General features: G+C 38.3%; 2 protein-coding genes across 15 annotated transcripts in view; one reads left to right on the top strand and one right to left on the bottom strand.

Moving 5' to 3' along the window:
* Positions 1-18,976, bottom strand: part of dock7 (dedicator of cytokinesis 7) — a 428,740-nt gene that overhangs the window by 119,397 nt on the left and 290,367 nt on the right. The gene's annotated exons all lie outside the window — the stretch shown is intronic.
* The window catches only part of mast3b (microtubule associated serine/threonine kinase 3b), a 28,190-nt gene that overhangs the window by 1,662 nt on the left and 7,552 nt on the right, over positions 1-18,976 (top strand). Inside the window, exons 2-10 of one of the 2 annotated variants that reach the window (XM_017041417.2) lie at positions 1,750-1,836; positions 7,939-8,027; positions 10,237-10,309; positions 12,154-12,232; positions 13,698-13,855; positions 15,270-15,345; positions 15,717-15,926; positions 18,294-18,395; positions 18,613-18,745. In XM_017041417.2, coding sequence (XP_016896906.1) covers positions 1,750-1,836; positions 7,939-8,027; positions 10,237-10,309; positions 12,154-12,232; positions 13,698-13,855; positions 15,270-15,345; positions 15,717-15,926; positions 18,294-18,395; positions 18,613-18,745 — 1,007 coding nt within the window. Of the gene's footprint in view, positions 1-1,749; positions 1,837-4,526; positions 4,586-7,938; positions 8,028-10,236; positions 10,310-12,153; positions 12,233-13,697; positions 13,856-15,269; positions 15,346-15,716; positions 15,927-18,293; positions 18,396-18,612; positions 18,746-18,976 lie in introns of those variants that run through there. The other variant, XM_025054122.1, reaches the window with a different exon arrangement.

The following is an 18,976-nucleotide window of genomic DNA, read 5'->3' as shown; positions in this document are numbered from 1 at the left end:
ACACTGTGGGCAGACAAGTCTTCAGAAGAGCTGGGCTTTTCCCTTTTTTTAAATGTAAAATACCCTCATTAGGGTTAGTCTGTGAATCCTGTTAAAGGACTTGACTCCAGGCTTGTATCTACCCACTCAGCCCAGAGGGAATGTAGTCTTTCGTGTGGGCTGGGTGGGGGAAGTATCCCTGCATCCCACTGGATGTGGATCCATAAAATGTAGGAGCTCTCTGCTCCCATCCACATCTGATGATTGGTCCGTCTGCCTCCACTGTGGCACATCTCAGCATACCAGCTTTGTTTATATTCCATTTTCTTCATTGAACGCTGTTGCTTCTGAAGAGACGAATGATTACGGCATTTGTTGAAGGGAGCATCAGTCCAAACTGTCACATTTTTAGTTTACAATTGTATCTTTCCTTGATGTTTTTTGTTTTTCTCCATCTCTTTGAATCTTACGGTAAATATACCCCTGGTGGTGAAAGTGCTAATTGCAGAACAACAGGATTTGAATGAAAGTTAGTACAAAACCCTAAAGAACAATATAATGGTTGAAACAGCTCCAGGTGTTTTATGACTCTTATCGTAGTAAGGAACAGTTCTCTGAACTAAATGTAGTAAAAATGAGATGCTTATTTGTATTTTATGATAATGAAACAGCCCCGCTGAATAAATGAGGTAACTGCGAAGGGATGGTTTTTCCAACCACATTTCCTGCATTACTATGACAACACGTTAGCTCCGTGTTTGGCAGTGAGTATAGAGACAATAGCAGCGCTGAGGTGCCCACAAGGCAGTGCTTACATCTGAGCTGGGTAATCAATAGAAGGCAGCCTCACTGCTGGGTCAGCGTGGTGAGATTTAGAAAGGCTGAGCATGCATGTTTGATTTAAAAAAATTATATGTTAAGATAATATAGTACAACATAATCCAGCATAGGATTAATCATCACTAAAAAAAACAGTCTGAGAAAGGCAGTACTGCAAAGGTTGAACAGAAATCCAACCATGTCCTTATTATACGGCTGGTGCTTCATACAATCAGTGGTAAATGATAATGTTTTATCAGCACACTCAACTGACTGGGGAGTTTATAGCTACCCCTGCAGGAGAGGTTGAGGTGAACAATGATACATGGTTTTTTTCTTTTGTCCAACAGAAAAGAACAGAATAACACGTGTTATCGTTAGAAAACAACAGCAGAACCGAGCAACAGAATTAGGTTAGCAGCTCGAGCACAGACGCTCAAAAGTTACATAAATGTCAGAATAACAAATAGGAGAAAACTAATTACTAGCTTTTGTAGCTCAGTATAATATAGGACAGGACACGTATTTAAGGCTGGCAATTTACAAAACAAGCAAGGAAAACAATATATAAGAAGCCAAGATGAGAAAAGATTAAATAATATTTTGTTTAAGAATAAATACATTTGGATATTGACAATTTTCAGATCATTGGTGATTTACACTGAAAACTCCCTGTAACTGTTGACACCTGTACTACAGCCGTCGACTTTTTATTGTGTAAGGTATTGTCAAAGTTTATATGGTCAGCCACCTCATAACACCACCTATAAGAGATGCAGTTGTAGCAGCAGCTTCACCGTACAGTAAGACAGCAAGTGTAAGTCTCCGTGGACTGAAGATGGCAGCCAGGGAGACGCTGAAACCTCTGCTGCTCACCAAAGACAGACGTTAGACACTGAGGTCCTGAGTCATCGCACTAACTCATGTGAACTTTTTTTTTGTGCCTTACAGTTTGTCGCCCACTTGTCAGAGCCCCTTGTTGAGTCCATGCAGCCCCTGCAGCCCCTGCAGCCCCTTACAGACCCTGCATCCCTGGAGGTAAGGTGGTCACATTGCGTGCAGACGGTTAAATGACGTTGGTAAAAGTCTAGCATCAATGGGCTCATTCATGACGACAGCAATAATTAGCTGATTCATGTAATAGGTCTTTTGTCTGATTAGACAAAGCCTTAACAGAGTGTATTCTTCTGTGATGTACAGGAGAGCTTCATATTTATCCAGAATGGGAAACACTAAGGGGGAGCCATTGTGTCGCAGCACCACAAGTCACTTCATTAACATACAGTATACGTACAGCAGCACTGTGGATTTGTTTTCTTGGAGTACCATTTATGTTAAGATGCTGTGAATAAAATTACTAGAACATCATATTGTACTGTACGTGATCACCACGGTCCAGATGATTTACATCATGTCTGGTCTTTTTTAACAAAAGATTATTTAGCTACTGAGGGCTGAGTGGGTTTATTCAGAGAATATGATATAATGACGCACACATACACACACTTTTCTGACTTTACCTGAATCGTTTTCTATTAGGTTTAAAACTCATTGTCATTGCTCCTTTAAATCTGCTGCTTTTTTAGCGAAACCGATGACATTTCGTTCCAGTGAACGTTGCGAAGTTTATGAAACTGAATGCAAAATAAAGGAAGTCTAAAGGAAGTGATAAAGGGTTGAATATATTAGACTAAGAACTCAATTTCAGTACTACCATCAAAATTGTTTGATCAACTTGATCCATTATATAAAACAGGTACACTGCATTTGGGATTTAGAATCTTTGGGTTGTGCAAGATGTCTGTGTTTGTGAGTGTTTCACCCTTTTGGCCTGCTGACACATCTCCAAACTGGAGCACATATCCGAACTGTTAAAAGTATTTTCAAAAAGGGCAAAAATAAATAAATTGCTTTGCACAAGGCACAGAATTCAATCCCAAGTAAATCTGTGAAGTGAGGAACAGAAAGTCCTAAAATCTGGAGGAGCTTTAGAGATTTGCAAAAGAGAAATAATCTGGAGACTTGCTAGTTGAAAACTGCCACAGTGGTACACAAGTGACACAAAAGGGCTAAATAATTACAAAAAAAAAATAAAATAAAAAGAATTAGTATTTTCCTTCATGAACGTTTAATTGTCTTGATTTCATAAACAGAGCTCATTTGTCTAGAACACCATATTAAGAAGAATACATTTTTAATCATTTAAATTCTACATCAGGTTATCATTGCTATGGTTATTACAGCATTAAAAATCAGACATAGATGTCAATACACAGTTAGACTCTTTATGAGTCTCCCTCATCATCGGCTGTTGAATTTGAAAAATGTCATAAACCTATCCACTTATTTTGTGTTGTTTTTGTGGAATATTGTGCTTATGTTTCTCCAGTAAAGAGATATCACTTATTAGTTGTCTCCAAGTCTATGTTGGTTGCTTGGCAACGGTGCTGGGTGCTGTGGAGGAAGGCAACACTGCAAACAGAGGCGGCTCCATCCAGCATGTCTCTGGATGTGAGTGCTGTGAGGCCATCGCCATAATTAAACCCATTGGATTTGGGAGAAAATTAGAAAAAGATACATTATTTTGTGCAATTATAACTCATTTGTTTTGTAATACCACACCGCTGCAGGGTGTACCATGTTGACATTATTCCTTAGTCATTTCTCATTAAAGAGCAAACCCACACGACCACAACTATCGCTACTTTTTTGCATGGCAGTCATTTGCTTTCTTACATGTTACACTTACAACTAACACGTAGTTGTAAGGTTAATTTCACGAACTCAAAATTAGTGAGATTATAATGCTAAAGCAGACTCCGTTACAGAAGAAATAACCAAAAAGATTAGTAAAAAAGTAAGATATATATTTCATGAAACATCACAACAAACCAGCTGCATTAATAAAAAAACATTGTTCAAATCTATTAAAATTATAGCATGGGTAATTGTTTAACGTCTCAAACAGGGTGATATACAAAGGAATGTACCACTATGTGAAAAGTTACTCGTTGCCCCCCTTTTTTCGAGACCTTACATGGTACGACCCAACGGCATCTGCTGATACTTTCATGTCCATGGGAAATTACTATTTCGGAATGTTAATGTGTAAGTAAAGTGGAGAAAAGTGGAGTGTTTCTGTGGCAATGGTACTATTTTTACACCGACAAAGTGGAGTGTAATGGTTCATGAATGCAACAAAGAAAACATCACACCAGGAGAATGTTTAAATTGCGACATCTAACGTTTGCAGTGCTGTTTAGACCTTTCATTTCAGAGTTTGTTAACTGCGTTTGAATCTAATGAGCAAAAGTAAAAAAGCAAAATGCTACATGTACCTGTATTTATGGAACACAATTCAAAACGACAGAAATATCGTTCTTCAACCGTTTGTTCTCCAAGGTAGCGTGCAGTACTTGAACGCACCATCAGCTCCTGCTTTCACAGGCGCACACGCACAGAAACGCGCTCGCTGCGCACACACGGTGCGTTTGGCTAAAATAAAGTGAGGTGCCTCTGCACCAGTGTGAACGACATGGAGACGGTGTTTCGTGAAGCAGGCTTTGGTATACAATAGACTCCCGGAGCATGTAACCGCAACCGGGCAGCCGCTGTGAAAGGGAACCCGGCTTTTAACACAAAAAAATCAACCGCCTATTCAGAGAGACGATGGAGGGAAGAACGGCAGCACTATCTGCGGCCGCGGGGCGCGGGGGTGAAACTCAGCCGTGCCGGGTCAGAACAAGTCGCATTTCATGCCTGGATCGTTGCTAAAGCGCTCAAAGAGGTAGTTGATGTGGCACATGGAGACTGAACTCCACTAACCATACAGTCATTGCTTTATTTACATTTTCAGACAATGTTTCATTAATGTTTGGAAGATGTGGCGTTCGTTTTCTGGCGACGTTTTCTTTAAGTTTAAACAAATGAAGCTAGCTTCTCTGGGAAAGTTAATCCTGACGGAGCCAGTCGATACTTTGCTGCTTTGTTAGCCCAGATCCAACAAAAAAGAAGACTAAAACCCCCGATTTGCATCGAGTATCAGATTAGAATTTCTGTATTGAGCATCTACTTAGAATTCTTAGTGATACTGAATGTAACATTTCAGCAGCAAAGACACCAGTAACACCAGTGAAACTAGATCTTGCTACACTGTAGTAGTTAAAAACTATTCACGTTAATGTACAGTATATCGTTTCAGTATTTAACTCATTATCATTTTGTAATTTACCTTGGTATGAAGTGGTTGTTAGTAACTTTTTTTTCGTTATTGACTTATGGTATTAGTGGTAACACTAATTGAAAACATTTGAATACAACAGTAAGGACTGATTTAAATTAAGCGACTCCCATGTCAACAGGTTGCGGTAGAAAACACAACTTATTGGCCAATAAGAAGACAGATCATCCTGGAAAACAATTGGCCAATAAGAAGACAGATCATCCTGATCTGTTCTCATATGAAACTACACACTATTGTCTCCTATATATTTTGTTGTTGTTGTTGTTTTTTTTTGCCCTAAACTTTAAGGGACGACTCTCAGCAGATCTGACTCTTTATGGTTTGCTTACTTGCTAACAGCTAACAGATTAAATGAAATGGCCCAATATTAACAACAATATTAACGACGTCAAGGCTCCAGTGAGACATAGTTTTGACCAACACTAGCCATGTTGGGTGCGCATTTACTTTAGAATAAAACAATAAAGAAAATAGGGAAATGTTTATTTTACTTTTTAAGTTGCTTCAGTCAGATTGACCTGATGTTAGTTCTATATCTGCTCAGTTTATAATCCACCTGTTTTACCTCCTTTATAATCTGTTCACCCAGAGGTCATGGACAGTTTTTTAAGTGAATGCACTGAGTTAGCTCCCCCTATTGAAGACTGCAGCATTAATTAACACACAGAGTCACTCCAGAGTTGTGGACATCTGTGGCTCCAGCTGGGCCTGCTGTTACTGTCAGTACGAACATACACACACACACACACACACTCTTCTGTTTAGTCTGTTGTGGGGACAGTCTGTTTTTGTTCGAGCTATCAGTCCTCATCTGTCGTGACCATGCTGGTGTTTCATGCATTTTCCTGCAGATTACAGTTGTGGTTGCGTAACTCCATGTTAAGTCACAGTTGCACTAAAGGCAGAAGTAATCTTATGGGTTGATATAATTCCACCAGCAGAGAGCTCCGCATCCCACTCCTCTTTGTTTTCTAATCACAGTTCACAGGGTCACGTACTGTATGTTGTGGAATTATTACAAAATTCAAGTTTTGAGATACTATATTGACCAGATTTAGATTGATGATCAGTAACGTAGAGGAACTCTTGACGGCACCACCTCTTCCTCCTCTGTAAATATGTCCGCAACCTAAAGGTAATGGTTAAATTTATGACATTATCTTTAATAATCTGACTGGTCATTAGGTTGATACAATGCAGAAAAAAAAAACACAAATGTTTTTTTTTTCTCCACAAAGATTTGTCATACAGAAAACATTCACCTACAACGTGATGAAATTGAGGAACTTTTTTTTAAAAATCTCTCAAATGTTCTTTGTCTTTGACAAAAAAACTTGTCTTATGAGGAAGTGTTGTTGCCGTCTTGTCGCTGATGCACCATAGTATTAAACTATGAATGCTAGAAACATATCAACAAGTCATATAAAAACCTTATGTAATTTTATATTATTTTATTAGTAAGATTTTTTACACTTTTCATAACCATACTTAAACTCTTTAACAATTATTGTTTAAAATACATTGACCATAATAACCATAGCATTTCTATGTTTTTCCACATTATTTTCATTTAATTATTAATTTGTCATGTTCAACAATTGACTGACTCGGTTGTGGGTGCAAGCTATGTGGGGATATTTAATGTCTTGTGCATAATACTGACAACACTGACTGAAATGATTTTACCATAAAAACAAATGCCAGCAATGATTTACTGCTGTGATAATTCAATATAACATGAAACAAAATTGAAGCTGAAATAAAAATCAGGCAGAACATCAACACAACACACACATAGGACTAAATTGTTGTCTATGGGCATGAATTCAATATTTAAAGGAAAGACCAATTTTTCATGTTGACCTTTTTTTAGTTAGAATCTTTAGACATTCATTGTTGCACAACTGTAAAGGAAACAAAGCAGATACTGAACCTAGTGTATCTTTCCAAAAAGTATAAGCTAGCTTTGTGTGGCATCATCGGAGGTGTGAAGGTTTGGGTTACAGTTCACACCTTTGTTCACCTCCTGCCCTAGATGTTTGAAATAGATGTTTGTTTTTGCACTTACGTGAAAACTTACGGGAAAATCTTTGTCCATTTACACACAAGAACAAGCATGTTTAAATCCTGCTTTTGTTTTTGGGACAGCACAAAACAAAAATCTAACCTGTGTTTGGAATCTGGTGACTACACTATCACTAATTATAACAGATTTAGTCCAGACAACAGTATGAAACAGAACATGGTTGATGTTGAAGAAAAAACACACACACAGACGTGTGTTTTAATGTTGTTTTCACGGACTTCACAAAAATAATTAGGGACTAACAGCTGATGATCATCGGTCATGCTTCTTCCTAATCTGTGCAGCGCTGCTGTCTTATATGTCTCTGAGTTGTCAATCTGCTGCTCACTTGACAAACACTCAATGAGAACCACAACCTGAGACACCGTGTGAGTCAAACCTGTAATTCTAGGCCTGAGGACTCAGAGCCAAAAGGATTAAACCCCGGCTTAAAGGGACACGCCAAAACCTTCTGCATTAACGTGCCTCAGTATCACTGAAGGTGTGCGAAACTCTCCATAGTATCTAAAGTGTATTAAATGATCATTTTAAATGGGATGTAATCACACAGGTGACAGAAATTGTGATGAATACACCATTCGGAGTCAAAATCAAAGTCTCTCTCATGATTTCCCTGCATTTTATTATTCAAATCTGCACATCGACAACCAAAAGTTGTAAAGCAGAACATTTACGTTTGTGTAAATTGGAACTACTTAACTACATAATGCAAACCAATTCACTGAATTTTATTTAACCAGATTTAACAAAACGTGTGTCCCAGCTGTCAGGCTTTTCAATTGTGTATATCTTTCTGCTGTAAATTCTCCAGCTGTCGCAGCAGCAACAGGAAGAGCCTCGGCGTCGGCACACCATCACCCACCCTGTCCCGGCCACTGTCTCCGCTCTCTCTCCACACCGGTGAGCAGTCTTAACATTTTGTTATTATGTTTTATGTCATGTTATCAGAACTGCTATGTAAAACATGTGAAATATAACAGGTTAATACCAGACTAATAATGGAGCTGAAAAGTATGGCTTGATATATTCTTTACACGCAGAGCAAAGCTCTGCTCACAGAAGTATCAAACATATTATTTTTGTGTGTTTTTGTAGCCACACTGGACTCTTTTGTTGTCGGAGCAAACATAAAGCAAGTCCGAGCTGTTTCTGTTTCTATTTTTAACAATATCAATCAGTCTACAGTTCCTCATGGTACATGTGTCAGTCGTGTCAGTTAGCCTCTCAGTCCTAGACTTACTTACTGCCCTGTGCCTGTGAGGCTGGTCTGATGCAAGCTGGACGTCTGACCTGAAGTTGAAGACTTAAGATTTGCTGAAAGATAAGCTTTGGTGAAATTAAAACTTTTTTTCCAGTGTTGTGTTCAAATATCAACATCTGTATTGACTGTGTATTAAAGCAACGATAAGTAGATGCAGGGTGAAATTATTAGATATGCAGCGTGCATCATTTTCCCCATGCGGTGAAATGTGTGAATTTTTAATGTGATTAGTTTAACAAGTTATTTAACAATTTAATTTTTTATCCCTAATTATTGTCAATTTAAATTCCATATAGTTATCATTTATTAGCAGCCCTCCTGTTTGTCTCCTTCACTCGTTCCCCTGTTTACAGGCTGTAGATTAAGTTGCTCTTAAGAAATAGAAATATTGTATAGAAACCTCAAATAACTGGACAATGGGTAAATGATTAAAAATAATAAATAATTCAATATGTTGTAGGGAAGTGAGAAAATATTGATACGCCAATATATTGTGATATTTCTTTTTGTGATAATGTATCAATATTCTAAAGCACTGTATTGATTTTCTTTTCTTTTTTAAATTAACAGTTAACATGCAAATATTCATGGCTTTGGTTCATTTGATTTTGCTTTTATTTCTTTTCTAGTGATTACACATGTACATCCCTCAGTTCCTCAGTACATCACAGAATATTGCAATATATCATATCGTCGCCCCTGTATCGTATTGACAAATGTTTTCCAATACACACCCCTAAAATGTTGAGTCTGATGATTTATGTGATCATGAAGGAACTGGAAAATAGTATCATTTGACAGAGGCCTGCGGCCAAAATGATGACGGAGATGGTTGCGGTGTGTCACTGTTGAGTCTTTCTGCAAACATGACTAAATGTTCGACTTTAAGCAGGTGATCGTGAATACCTGGAAAAATAAACCCTGAGATACTTTGTTTACTCAAATGATTTTGTGAACAAGTGGCACAATGTGCATCTCTCTTGGGTCTGGGCAAGTTTTTTCTTTTTCTTTTTTTCTAACTTAATAGCTTAACAGCTTGTTGTTTCTTCACATTATACTGTCAACAAGACAGTACAATGTGTATTATAATTCAAGAATATTTTGCATAAGAGTATATTTAAGCTGTTTAAAAAGTGTTTTAATCTAGGAGTTTTTACTGTTTTTTTTTTTTTTTTTTAGTGATCAGCCTGCGCTTATGTAATGTTAACGTTTAAGACACACAAGTGTAGAAAAGTGAGACGATAGCTGGGAGAGGGGTCATCTTTATATAGTTGGGGTCGTTCTGGTGCATTATAACAATAGCACATTAAATTTTAAGCTTCTTAAAGCTATGAAGCAGATGCATTCCATGGAGTTCAGTTATTCTTCAGGAGCTCCTAACACCAGCTGTACAGTATGTGCATGTGCTCCCCCTTGAACTCAATCAAGCCGAGGATTATCTAATCACAGAGAGTTATCGGCCTGTAATTGGTCACTCATCCCCCTGAACGTGGAAGAACCACAGTGGAGTCAGACCTTTAATTAAGTGTATTCTCAGATGGGGTATGTGCTGCAGATTTTGCTGTATTCTTCTGTATTCAGATGGGGTATGTGCTGCAGATTTTGGAAAATGTAATACCAGGATGATGATGACGATGATGATGTTGATGATGATGTTGATGTTGATGTTGATACACACACACATTAAGGCCCTGAATGAGTGTTTGCACACAGATATGATGTCAATCTTTTGGAAAATGTCCATGTGTGAGTGGAGGAACATTGTCTTCTCTGTCCTTTTTAAGGTTATTACTCCAGTTATAAATAATGTGGGGAGTAATGTTGTCTTTTTTATTTTTTTTATTTCAGCTGCGAGCAGCCCTCTAGACAGCCCCCGAAATGTGTCGACCAGTGGCTGCCTCAATTTTCCATTTGCTCGGAGGTATGTCAACACTGCTCTGTTTAATCACTTCACCCTGAGAGATGTATTTGTTTTGGCAGAACGGTTGAAAGAAACAAACAAACGCAACTAACGACATTAAACCAAATATAAACTCCCAACCACAATAATTTGTGCTGGAGTTTGAGTGATCCCTGTTTCTTTAAGCTGATTTTTTCTTTTTTATTATAAATTTAGTCAGCTAAAACACTGCTAACAAAAACATAAGAAGTTGATTCTTTTTCATCGGAATATTTATAAAAATTTAGAACTTCAGAATCATGGAACATTTTGAACCAAATATAAATAAATATAATTGTTTTCCAGATTCTGGCTAGAACCGTTTCTTTTGTAACTTTTTCAGACAGACAGTTTAGGTTCACTGCTGCAGGGCAGCTCCACTTCAACAGGTTTAGACAAACATGAATGGACGACAAACCCTAAGAGATTTAAGATTCTGTACTGATGTTGAGTCACCAGATCAACTAAATTATTAAAACCAGCTGTAGCATGAATAAAACACATACAACCACATAATAACACATGTTGTGCTAATAATGAGCGGTGTCGAATATTGAGTCTTAGATATGAAATCTTTGTCTATAAATTATTTGTGAACTTTCAGCAGCCAATTCACAATCCACAACCAACTGTCTGTTTAATTTACATAAATGTACACTTAATGTTTTGTACTTAAAAGGAAAACTTTCTCATCATCTCTGAACAGGTTAAAAGTTTACAGAATGCTTGCCTGTTGTTGAGTCATAAACAATAAAGGAACCTGCTTTCAAAGAGCTGGAAGGGGGTGGGGGCTTTCTGTGACCTAGATGTTTTTTTGTCTTCTTATTACTGTCTGTCGGGTAACGTGCAGAACATTTCCACCTGTATGTGTGCAGGGGGAAAAAAAACTGTGGTCTGACCCCCTGGTTGTGATGGTTGTGGTTTTTCTATCCCTTATACTGTTGAAGTGGCTTATAGAGCTTTGACACCTGCATTTCCACGTGTCCACACACACACACACACACACACACACACTTTCCCCTGCAGATCTTCTTACAGCCGCCCCCATCTCAACAATGTCAGTACAGTTAGACAGTGCTTCCCCCTGAAGCCCACTCACACCCCACTCTTCAGACAGGTGAGGTAGAACCTGGGAAACAGGGAAGAAGTACCGTCAAGACAAACCCACGAGTTGGTCACAAACATGAGAACAAGAAAGCTGCTCTGAATACGTTTGCAGTTAATATGAAGATAGATACATGATTCGTGTCTTATTACTTCGTTGACAGGATTATCAGTTGCACAGACACGTTTGTCTTAAAGCTTAATAGTGGTGACTCTGTAGCTGACACGTCAGAGAGTGTTTACCCTGTTCTCTGGAACCCCCCTAATGGTTACCTGCTGTTTCATTTGATTCATTTAGTTTTAGTAAATGTGGCTTAAATTGAAACAAAAGCCCATTTTAAAAAACTCACTAGGACACAGATTTTTAAAATAAAATCCAAACTTAAAACTAAATTTTTTTGCTTTTCTCTTTATCTCTTCTGCTGTCGTGATCTCAGCCACTTGGCTCGGGCTGACAGGTAGATTGTTGTTGTTGTTGTTGTTTTTAACACTCATAATCAAAAGTGCCTTGTTTTTCATCGACTTCCTTACATTTTTATGAAGCAGCTCTGGCTGAAATGTCACAAATGTACTTCATTTTTTTGAAGTAATTTGGATCAAAGCATTGTTGTCATGCTCGGATCACTTACATCATCTGTTATGTAAGGACTTTGAGATGTGAAGTGCTGTCTGATGCTGGTTTAGCTGCAGCTTATGTAACTTACACGTCTGTTCTTCCCTAGAGCTGAGGGCAGGAGATGGTCCCTGGCGTCTCTTCCTTCCTCTGGTTATGGAACCAACCCACCAAGCTCCACTGTTTCAGTAAGTCACCACACTGTCTTCCCCACTAGAGATGTGTCTGCCAGGCAGCTCCAGCACCTCACTCAACCCCAGCATCTAACACATTCAGTTATGCAATAAAAGTAAGCAAATGAAAAGACTGAGTCATCCATTTTTTTTTTTTTTCGTATGGTCCACTTTAATGAGTCATCCTCCCAGTCTAGGGAACAGCAGTGAGGATTCAGTATATTCCATGTTGTCCTATAACATGCCATTTTTATTATGATCACTTTCATATGTGATCATAACAGTTAATTCAAGCTCTCAAACTGTCACAATCATGAAGACAAAAACAAAAGGACAAAATATTTTTTGACTTGGGTCTCAAGCATCAGTGTCGAGGGTAAAAAAAATTGAATTAATTTGAAAACTTTTACCGAAAAGAAAATGATTTGTCTAGAATTTAACTTCTTTATTTGTCTTCTTTTATACCATTCATCGTAGTTCTGTGTTGACTCAGTAGTACTATAGTCCATGTGGTAAAACGTCATCCATGTGCAGCTCTAGGGCTGTAAGGAACTTTATTGGGCAGGTCATGGCCACAGCCTCAGAGGTCACTGGGCTACAATGAGGCTCTTCAGTGGCTTTCACTGCCCTCTTTATATGGACCGTCATTAGAGAGACTTCACAGATGTTGTCCCTCTGATCCCCCTCCGTCCCTCCTCCCATCTCTGTCTACGACACATGGACACATGCATAATCAGACAGATTCCAATCAACATACAGCTGTGTGTCCTGTGTATGTTCACATAATGACTTCCCAGAGAAACATTACAACCACGTGTCTGTGTGAACTATATTCATTATAAAGTTAAACTTCACTCTGCATGAGAGGAGTATTGTTATTGTAATGTATTGTAATTATTATAATGACAAATAAATGGTTTGTATGTTGGTAATCAGGGTGGTTAAGATTGTTAGTTCAGTAATATTCGTTTCTTTTTTTTTAAATAATGCATTTTTTTCATAAATGTAATGTTTAATTTCATTAATTAATATTTATAATTAAATTTATATTTATAAATATTTGTAATAATTAATATCTCAACGCACTGTAGTTGATACAGAAAGGCTAATATATGTGATAATCTCAGTTTATATAAATATATGATGAAAATGTAGATATCAGTTGTTGGACACACACACACACACACACACACACATAACTGAACAGAAAGGTAAGCAGCACCTGGAGCAACAAAGCCTCCCTCAAAGTTGACAGAAACATCACCGTCTCCGTTAGCTTTTCATTTAGACGAGATGAAACATCTCTCACTGACGGTTGGCTTTCCACCAATGAAAACTTCAGACGGCAAATAAATTACAGTACAGTGGAGTGTTTCCCTTGAAAATGCAGCCAATCGTGGCTGGTTGTTGTCACTGCCACAAAACAACAAACGATGTGAGAGTCTAAATACTGCCCTTATATTATTATTCTCCTTTCCAGTCGTCCTCATCCTCTCAGGAGCGCCTCCACCAGCTTCCGTACCAGCCGACACAAGATGAGCTGCACTTCCTTTTCAAACATTTCCGCAGCACAGACAGCATGACCGACGAGGATGGAAGGCCCTCAACGGTCAAACGACCTCGATCCAGAAGCCTCAGGTACACAGCACGAAAATGAGCCGGACCAATAGGTTTTCCTGCTCAAAAATAATCTTCATTTAAAAAAAAAAAGTCTCTAGTGTTTGCTTCAAATATGTGGACGTCTGAGTAGAAAATAATTAACCACTTCAATTTTGACTGATTAAAGTGCAGCTGGTCATATTTTATCTGAAAAATATTGTACCTGATATAGCGAAAAGAAAAATGATTGAACTGATTGGACCTGAGTTTTATTTTCTGAAATTCAAAAAACAAAAATCTTTTTCTCATTTTTAGTCCAAGATTAAGAGATAACTTGTGAGAAAATGAATATATTTAGAAAGAAAGACCAGTGTTGATTGTCTGATGTTTTTAATCAACCTGATGTTGAAGTGTCATTACGTCTACAGCGATTATTTAATTAATAATTTAACAAAACACGTCAATTTCACAATATTTGTCTTATCTTAAGGACCAGATGTAAATTCTTTCAATAGAGAAACTATGTAGCAAATCAATGGACTATCAAAAATATTTATTTTCAGGACCTTAGAAAGGCAAACAAAGCCTTTGCTGTCCCAGCTGCCTCTGGTTTCTCGCACATGCCTGGTGTCTGGCAGCTTGACGCAGGTTCATCCGCAGAGCTGTGTGATTCTGACAACTGTTGTCGCTTGGCTCTGCTCTGCGCTGTTTGTGCGATGCTGGAGTGCTCTGTGTTCTGGCACCATGGCGTGCCTTGCGTGGGTGTTTTAGCTAACAGCGCCTCAGGGATCTAGCTGTTGAACTGTAGTCGAGGTGCCGTTGGTTGTAGAGGCATGGGGAGGGGGCTCGCTGCAACGACAGGCACGGTGAGCTGCAGCAGTATGAAGTCTGGCGGCACAAAATGCTGTCCTTTTTCATTATCTAGTTTTTTACCATCTTTCTGTCTTTTTTCAAGCCTTTTTTAATAAATATTTTAATGTAGGGTCAAGCTTCAGTCTGTGGACCGTTTGTCTATTGACTTCATTAATAATTATTGGTTATTGACATTTATCTAGAATTCTATCTCAAGAAAAAAAAATGAATATGGTGATTATTACCTTTTAAAAAAATACTAATCAAATACATGAAGTGCTCTGATGACATAAACAATTTTTTTCTTAAAATAAGCTGCACTGAAAACAAGAACTCCTTTATTAGGTAATATATGGCTCAATTTTTCTATTGACAAAATGGAGATTTATACTGACCACTCCTAACACACACAGCAATCAAGGATTATAAGCTGCATTTGGAGTTTTTTACACTAACGGTTAGTGAAATCGGAACATGAGCTGCAACTTCTGTTGTAGTTGATTTGTTTGTTTATTTGATTAATGCATTTCTAACTTAATAACATATATTATTGATAAGTCCTTAAACCTTAGTTGTCATGATTTTTTTTTTTTTTTTGCAGCCCTGGTCGATCCTGTGTTTCCTATGACAATGAAATAGTCATGATGAACCATGTTTACAGAGAACGGTTCCCAAAGGTACGTACTTCACATCTGAGAATTTACAAATCTTTGTAAAATGTAACACATTTACACGTTCACAAAAAGATTCTACAAGAAAACTAAGATTAAGATGAGCTATGTTTATTCACAGCAGTAACATCTCTTTTGAATTTTTATTAAAGAATTACTTAGTCTTACTAACACAGCACCTTCTTCCTAAGGAAGTTTGACCATAAATCGAATAAGAGAGTCTAAAGTTTTGAAACTCCAGGGTCTCAGCAGGTGGAAAAGACTTAATCCAAGTTAAACTAAAGACCATATGAATCCACCCACAGATATGTAAGAGACATTTGGTTGTGTGGAGAGTAAAAAAACCTGTACACACTGTGTTTGTCTGCTCTCTGCAGGCCACAGCTCAGATGGAGGAGCGCTTGTTGGAGATCGTCACCCACTACTCTCCAGACAGCTCTCTCCCACTGGCTGACGGGGTTCTGGGCTTCATCCAGCACCAGTTGGTGGAGCTGGTCAGAGACTGTCTGGATAAGTCCCAGAAAGGTCTGGTCACGTCACGCTACTTTGCTGAGCTGCAGGAGAACCTGGAGAAGCTGCTGCATGAGGTGGGCTGACATTCAGGAGGGTTCAGAGGGTCCCACAGTATTTTACCATCAGTCAAAATGGTCATAATGCATGTAGACAATTATGAAACAATTAATAACACATTAACTAAGGCGGATGACCTCAAACTCTTCAACTGGTCCACTCTATTGTGATTAGGTTATGCAACCGGATCGATTCCTGGCTTAAATGTCGCTCAATAACTGTCTAATAGCCACAGGCAGACGCACACACAGTTCGGTTTGTAGTGGAAACTGCAAAGTTGAGAGATACTCTCATCGCAGGTCTGATCCTTGTTGTTTTTAAATGTGAGTTTCCATAGCAACCTGTTTCTCTGTTGCTCTGCGTGCTTTCAGACAGAAGGCACGGTGGACTCGCTGTACCTCCAGCTGAGCTGATAAGTCTGTTCCCAGGCAGTGGAACAAATGCTGCCACATTCACACAGACACACTGTATGTTAAGGTCGCTTTGCGAAAAACTCTGTGTGTCAAGGATGAAGTGGCACTTTTTTACTTTTCACAAGTTTAAGTGGTATTTGAGCTGAGTGATACAGTGTTGTTTAGTTGCTCTGTCCAGTGCTTTGGGGAAACCACTGTAGACCATTCATGTAATAAAAGGCAGGAAGTGAAATGGCCAGTGAAGGCACACGAGACTGATGGAAATTCACTGAGGATTGGTCGTGAGACAGGAAGCTAGTTTTCCCTTTAGGGTTACAAGGTCATTTATTAGTAATAATGTCACAACAGAGGAACGAAGAAAGCAGATCTGCTGCACACGTTGGATTCTTTTATAATTGATCTTCAGTCTTTAGTTGTAGTTTTGATGAAGGTATGGAGCATACTTCTGTAGGTGAAGTCATCCTATGAGTATGTCTCTGTGGTTAAAGAGACTAATAGTCTGAAGCAGTGGTTCCATACCATGTTTGCGCCATGGCACATTTTTACTGTCGAAAAATCCCACAAAGTTGTAAGCAGTGAAATGTGTGAATCTTCTTCCTTCTGGATAACTCCAAGTTTACTCCCTCTGTATGACACATGGGCCTGTTTAGTTGAACATACACACAGATATACTAGCTGGAATTGAAGAAAGACACAAACACCAAGATCTCCCGACAGCTTAGTCTCCTTTTATCTTGAATTTTGAAGCCATCTCCTGCCACTTGGTGGAAGACTAGTTCAGTGTTCAGCCTAACACTGTCGTGTAGATGAAGAAATAGTAGTTTTCCGACCAGACCACTAGGGTGCAATGGTTGTTAATCACTGATCCAAAGTTCACCACCTGTAATAAACATATATATATATAAATATTTCTGTAAGTGTGGTAGTGTTGGGGAAAATAGGAGACAAATCTTCACATATGGTAATATATAACTTTGTCTGTTATCTTTGATGGAGGTTGTATACAATCTAAGTGACATGGTTTGATTTGTACTGTACAGATGGTAATTAAACACAGTGGGAGGCAGCACAACTGAGATCGTGTGAACTGTGTGATTGACAGCTGAAACAAGCAGTTTGTGCCTCATGGGAGGTCGTGTTGCACGTCATAATATATTTTACTTCTGAATAAGATGTAAATTCACTGAACTGGCATAATGCTTTAATAGATAGACTGAGTATGAGGAAGGTGAAGTATAATCAAATATTGTCTGGAAAATACTTGAAGTTCTTACTTGAGTACTTAATAGTTTACGAGCCTTAATGAAGCAGTAATTAACTTACTGAGGCTGTTGAGGACTAATCAGGTGATCCTTTCAGGGGTGGCCTCGTCTCAGCCAGCCTGTGTTCTCTGTTCTAATCCCCAGTGCTCAGATGTTCTTCATCCATCTTGTGTTTTTGTTTTGTTTTTCTTATTTCTGTGTTCACACACTGTGGACAGAAATGCACAGAAATACACGCAGCCACCGTTTCCCCAGTACAGTCTGTCACTGCAGCCGTCTTGATGAAAGGCCATCGATGACTCATGTAGACACACACACACACACCCACCGATTATTCTAATACTTCCTTCTGCTTTAATGGGGTGTTTTCTCTGACGCAGTTCTGTCAGACAGGTGTGAGATTTTTCTGAGCATCTGTCTGAAATGAAGACAACATTTATAAACAATTTAATTTGTATTATTATTTAATAATATAATAATAATTATTATTATTAATAATAATATAATTTTAATATTTTCACCCCGGTGCTCAATTTCTTTACTAGTTTACTACTAACAGACTAATATTCATAAAATTTGTAAAGAGGATATATTTTGAATGAATTTCTGATTTTCCTCCTTAATTAAGATTAGTATTTCCTTATCAGTTAGTTCGTAACACTACATGTAAACTTTGTTTGTTTTTTTTTATTTCCACCACTGTTACCAGGCCTTCGAGCGCTCGGAGAGCGAGGAGGTTACCGTCATCACCCAGCTGGCGAGGAAGATCCTCATCATAATCTCTCGGCCGGCTCGCCTCCTTGAATGTTTGGTAAGCCGGCCCTGTCAAGTCTGATTCTGATTTGTCATAGATAATCTCACTCTTAGAAAAATCCTTTTACATGAAATGGAGCTGTGATTGATTATTACTAACTTTGAAAAGGCTTACTGTCAGAAAAAAAAACAACTAAACATACTTTTTATACAGTACACCAGGGTGTCGCTGTCAACTAATTAACTTCAATGTGACTTCAATGTTCTTTTGACAGGAGTTTGATCCAGAGGAGTTTTATCATTTACTGGAGGCAGCAGAGGGCCACGCCAAAGTCGGCCAGGGAATCAAGACTGATATCCCGAGGTACATCATCAGCCAACTGGGTCTGACACGGGACCCATTTGAAGGTACTGTAACTCTGAGATATGAACCTGACTCACAGTACAACCCAGAACGTGTCAATGTAATTATATGTGCTGAAATAAAAACTGTGATACTATAAATCGTTCTTATAATTTAGTTAGATTTTAAAATAGTAAAAAAAAACTTCACGAGTTGTTTAAGAGTGCACAAATCACGCTACGATGCTGTGGCCCAGAAGTGAATCAATCAACACATTTGCTCCTTGTAAACAAAAT

Source organism: Cynoglossus semilaevis, chromosome 2 (assembly GCF_000523025.1).
Source record: "Cynoglossus semilaevis isolate Cse_v1.0 chromosome 2, Cse_v1.0, whole genome shotgun sequence".
Taxonomy (NCBI): Eukaryota; Metazoa; Chordata; class Actinopteri; order Pleuronectiformes; family Cynoglossidae; genus Cynoglossus; species Cynoglossus semilaevis.
This window is presented reverse-complemented; position numbering and strand designations above follow the sequence as displayed.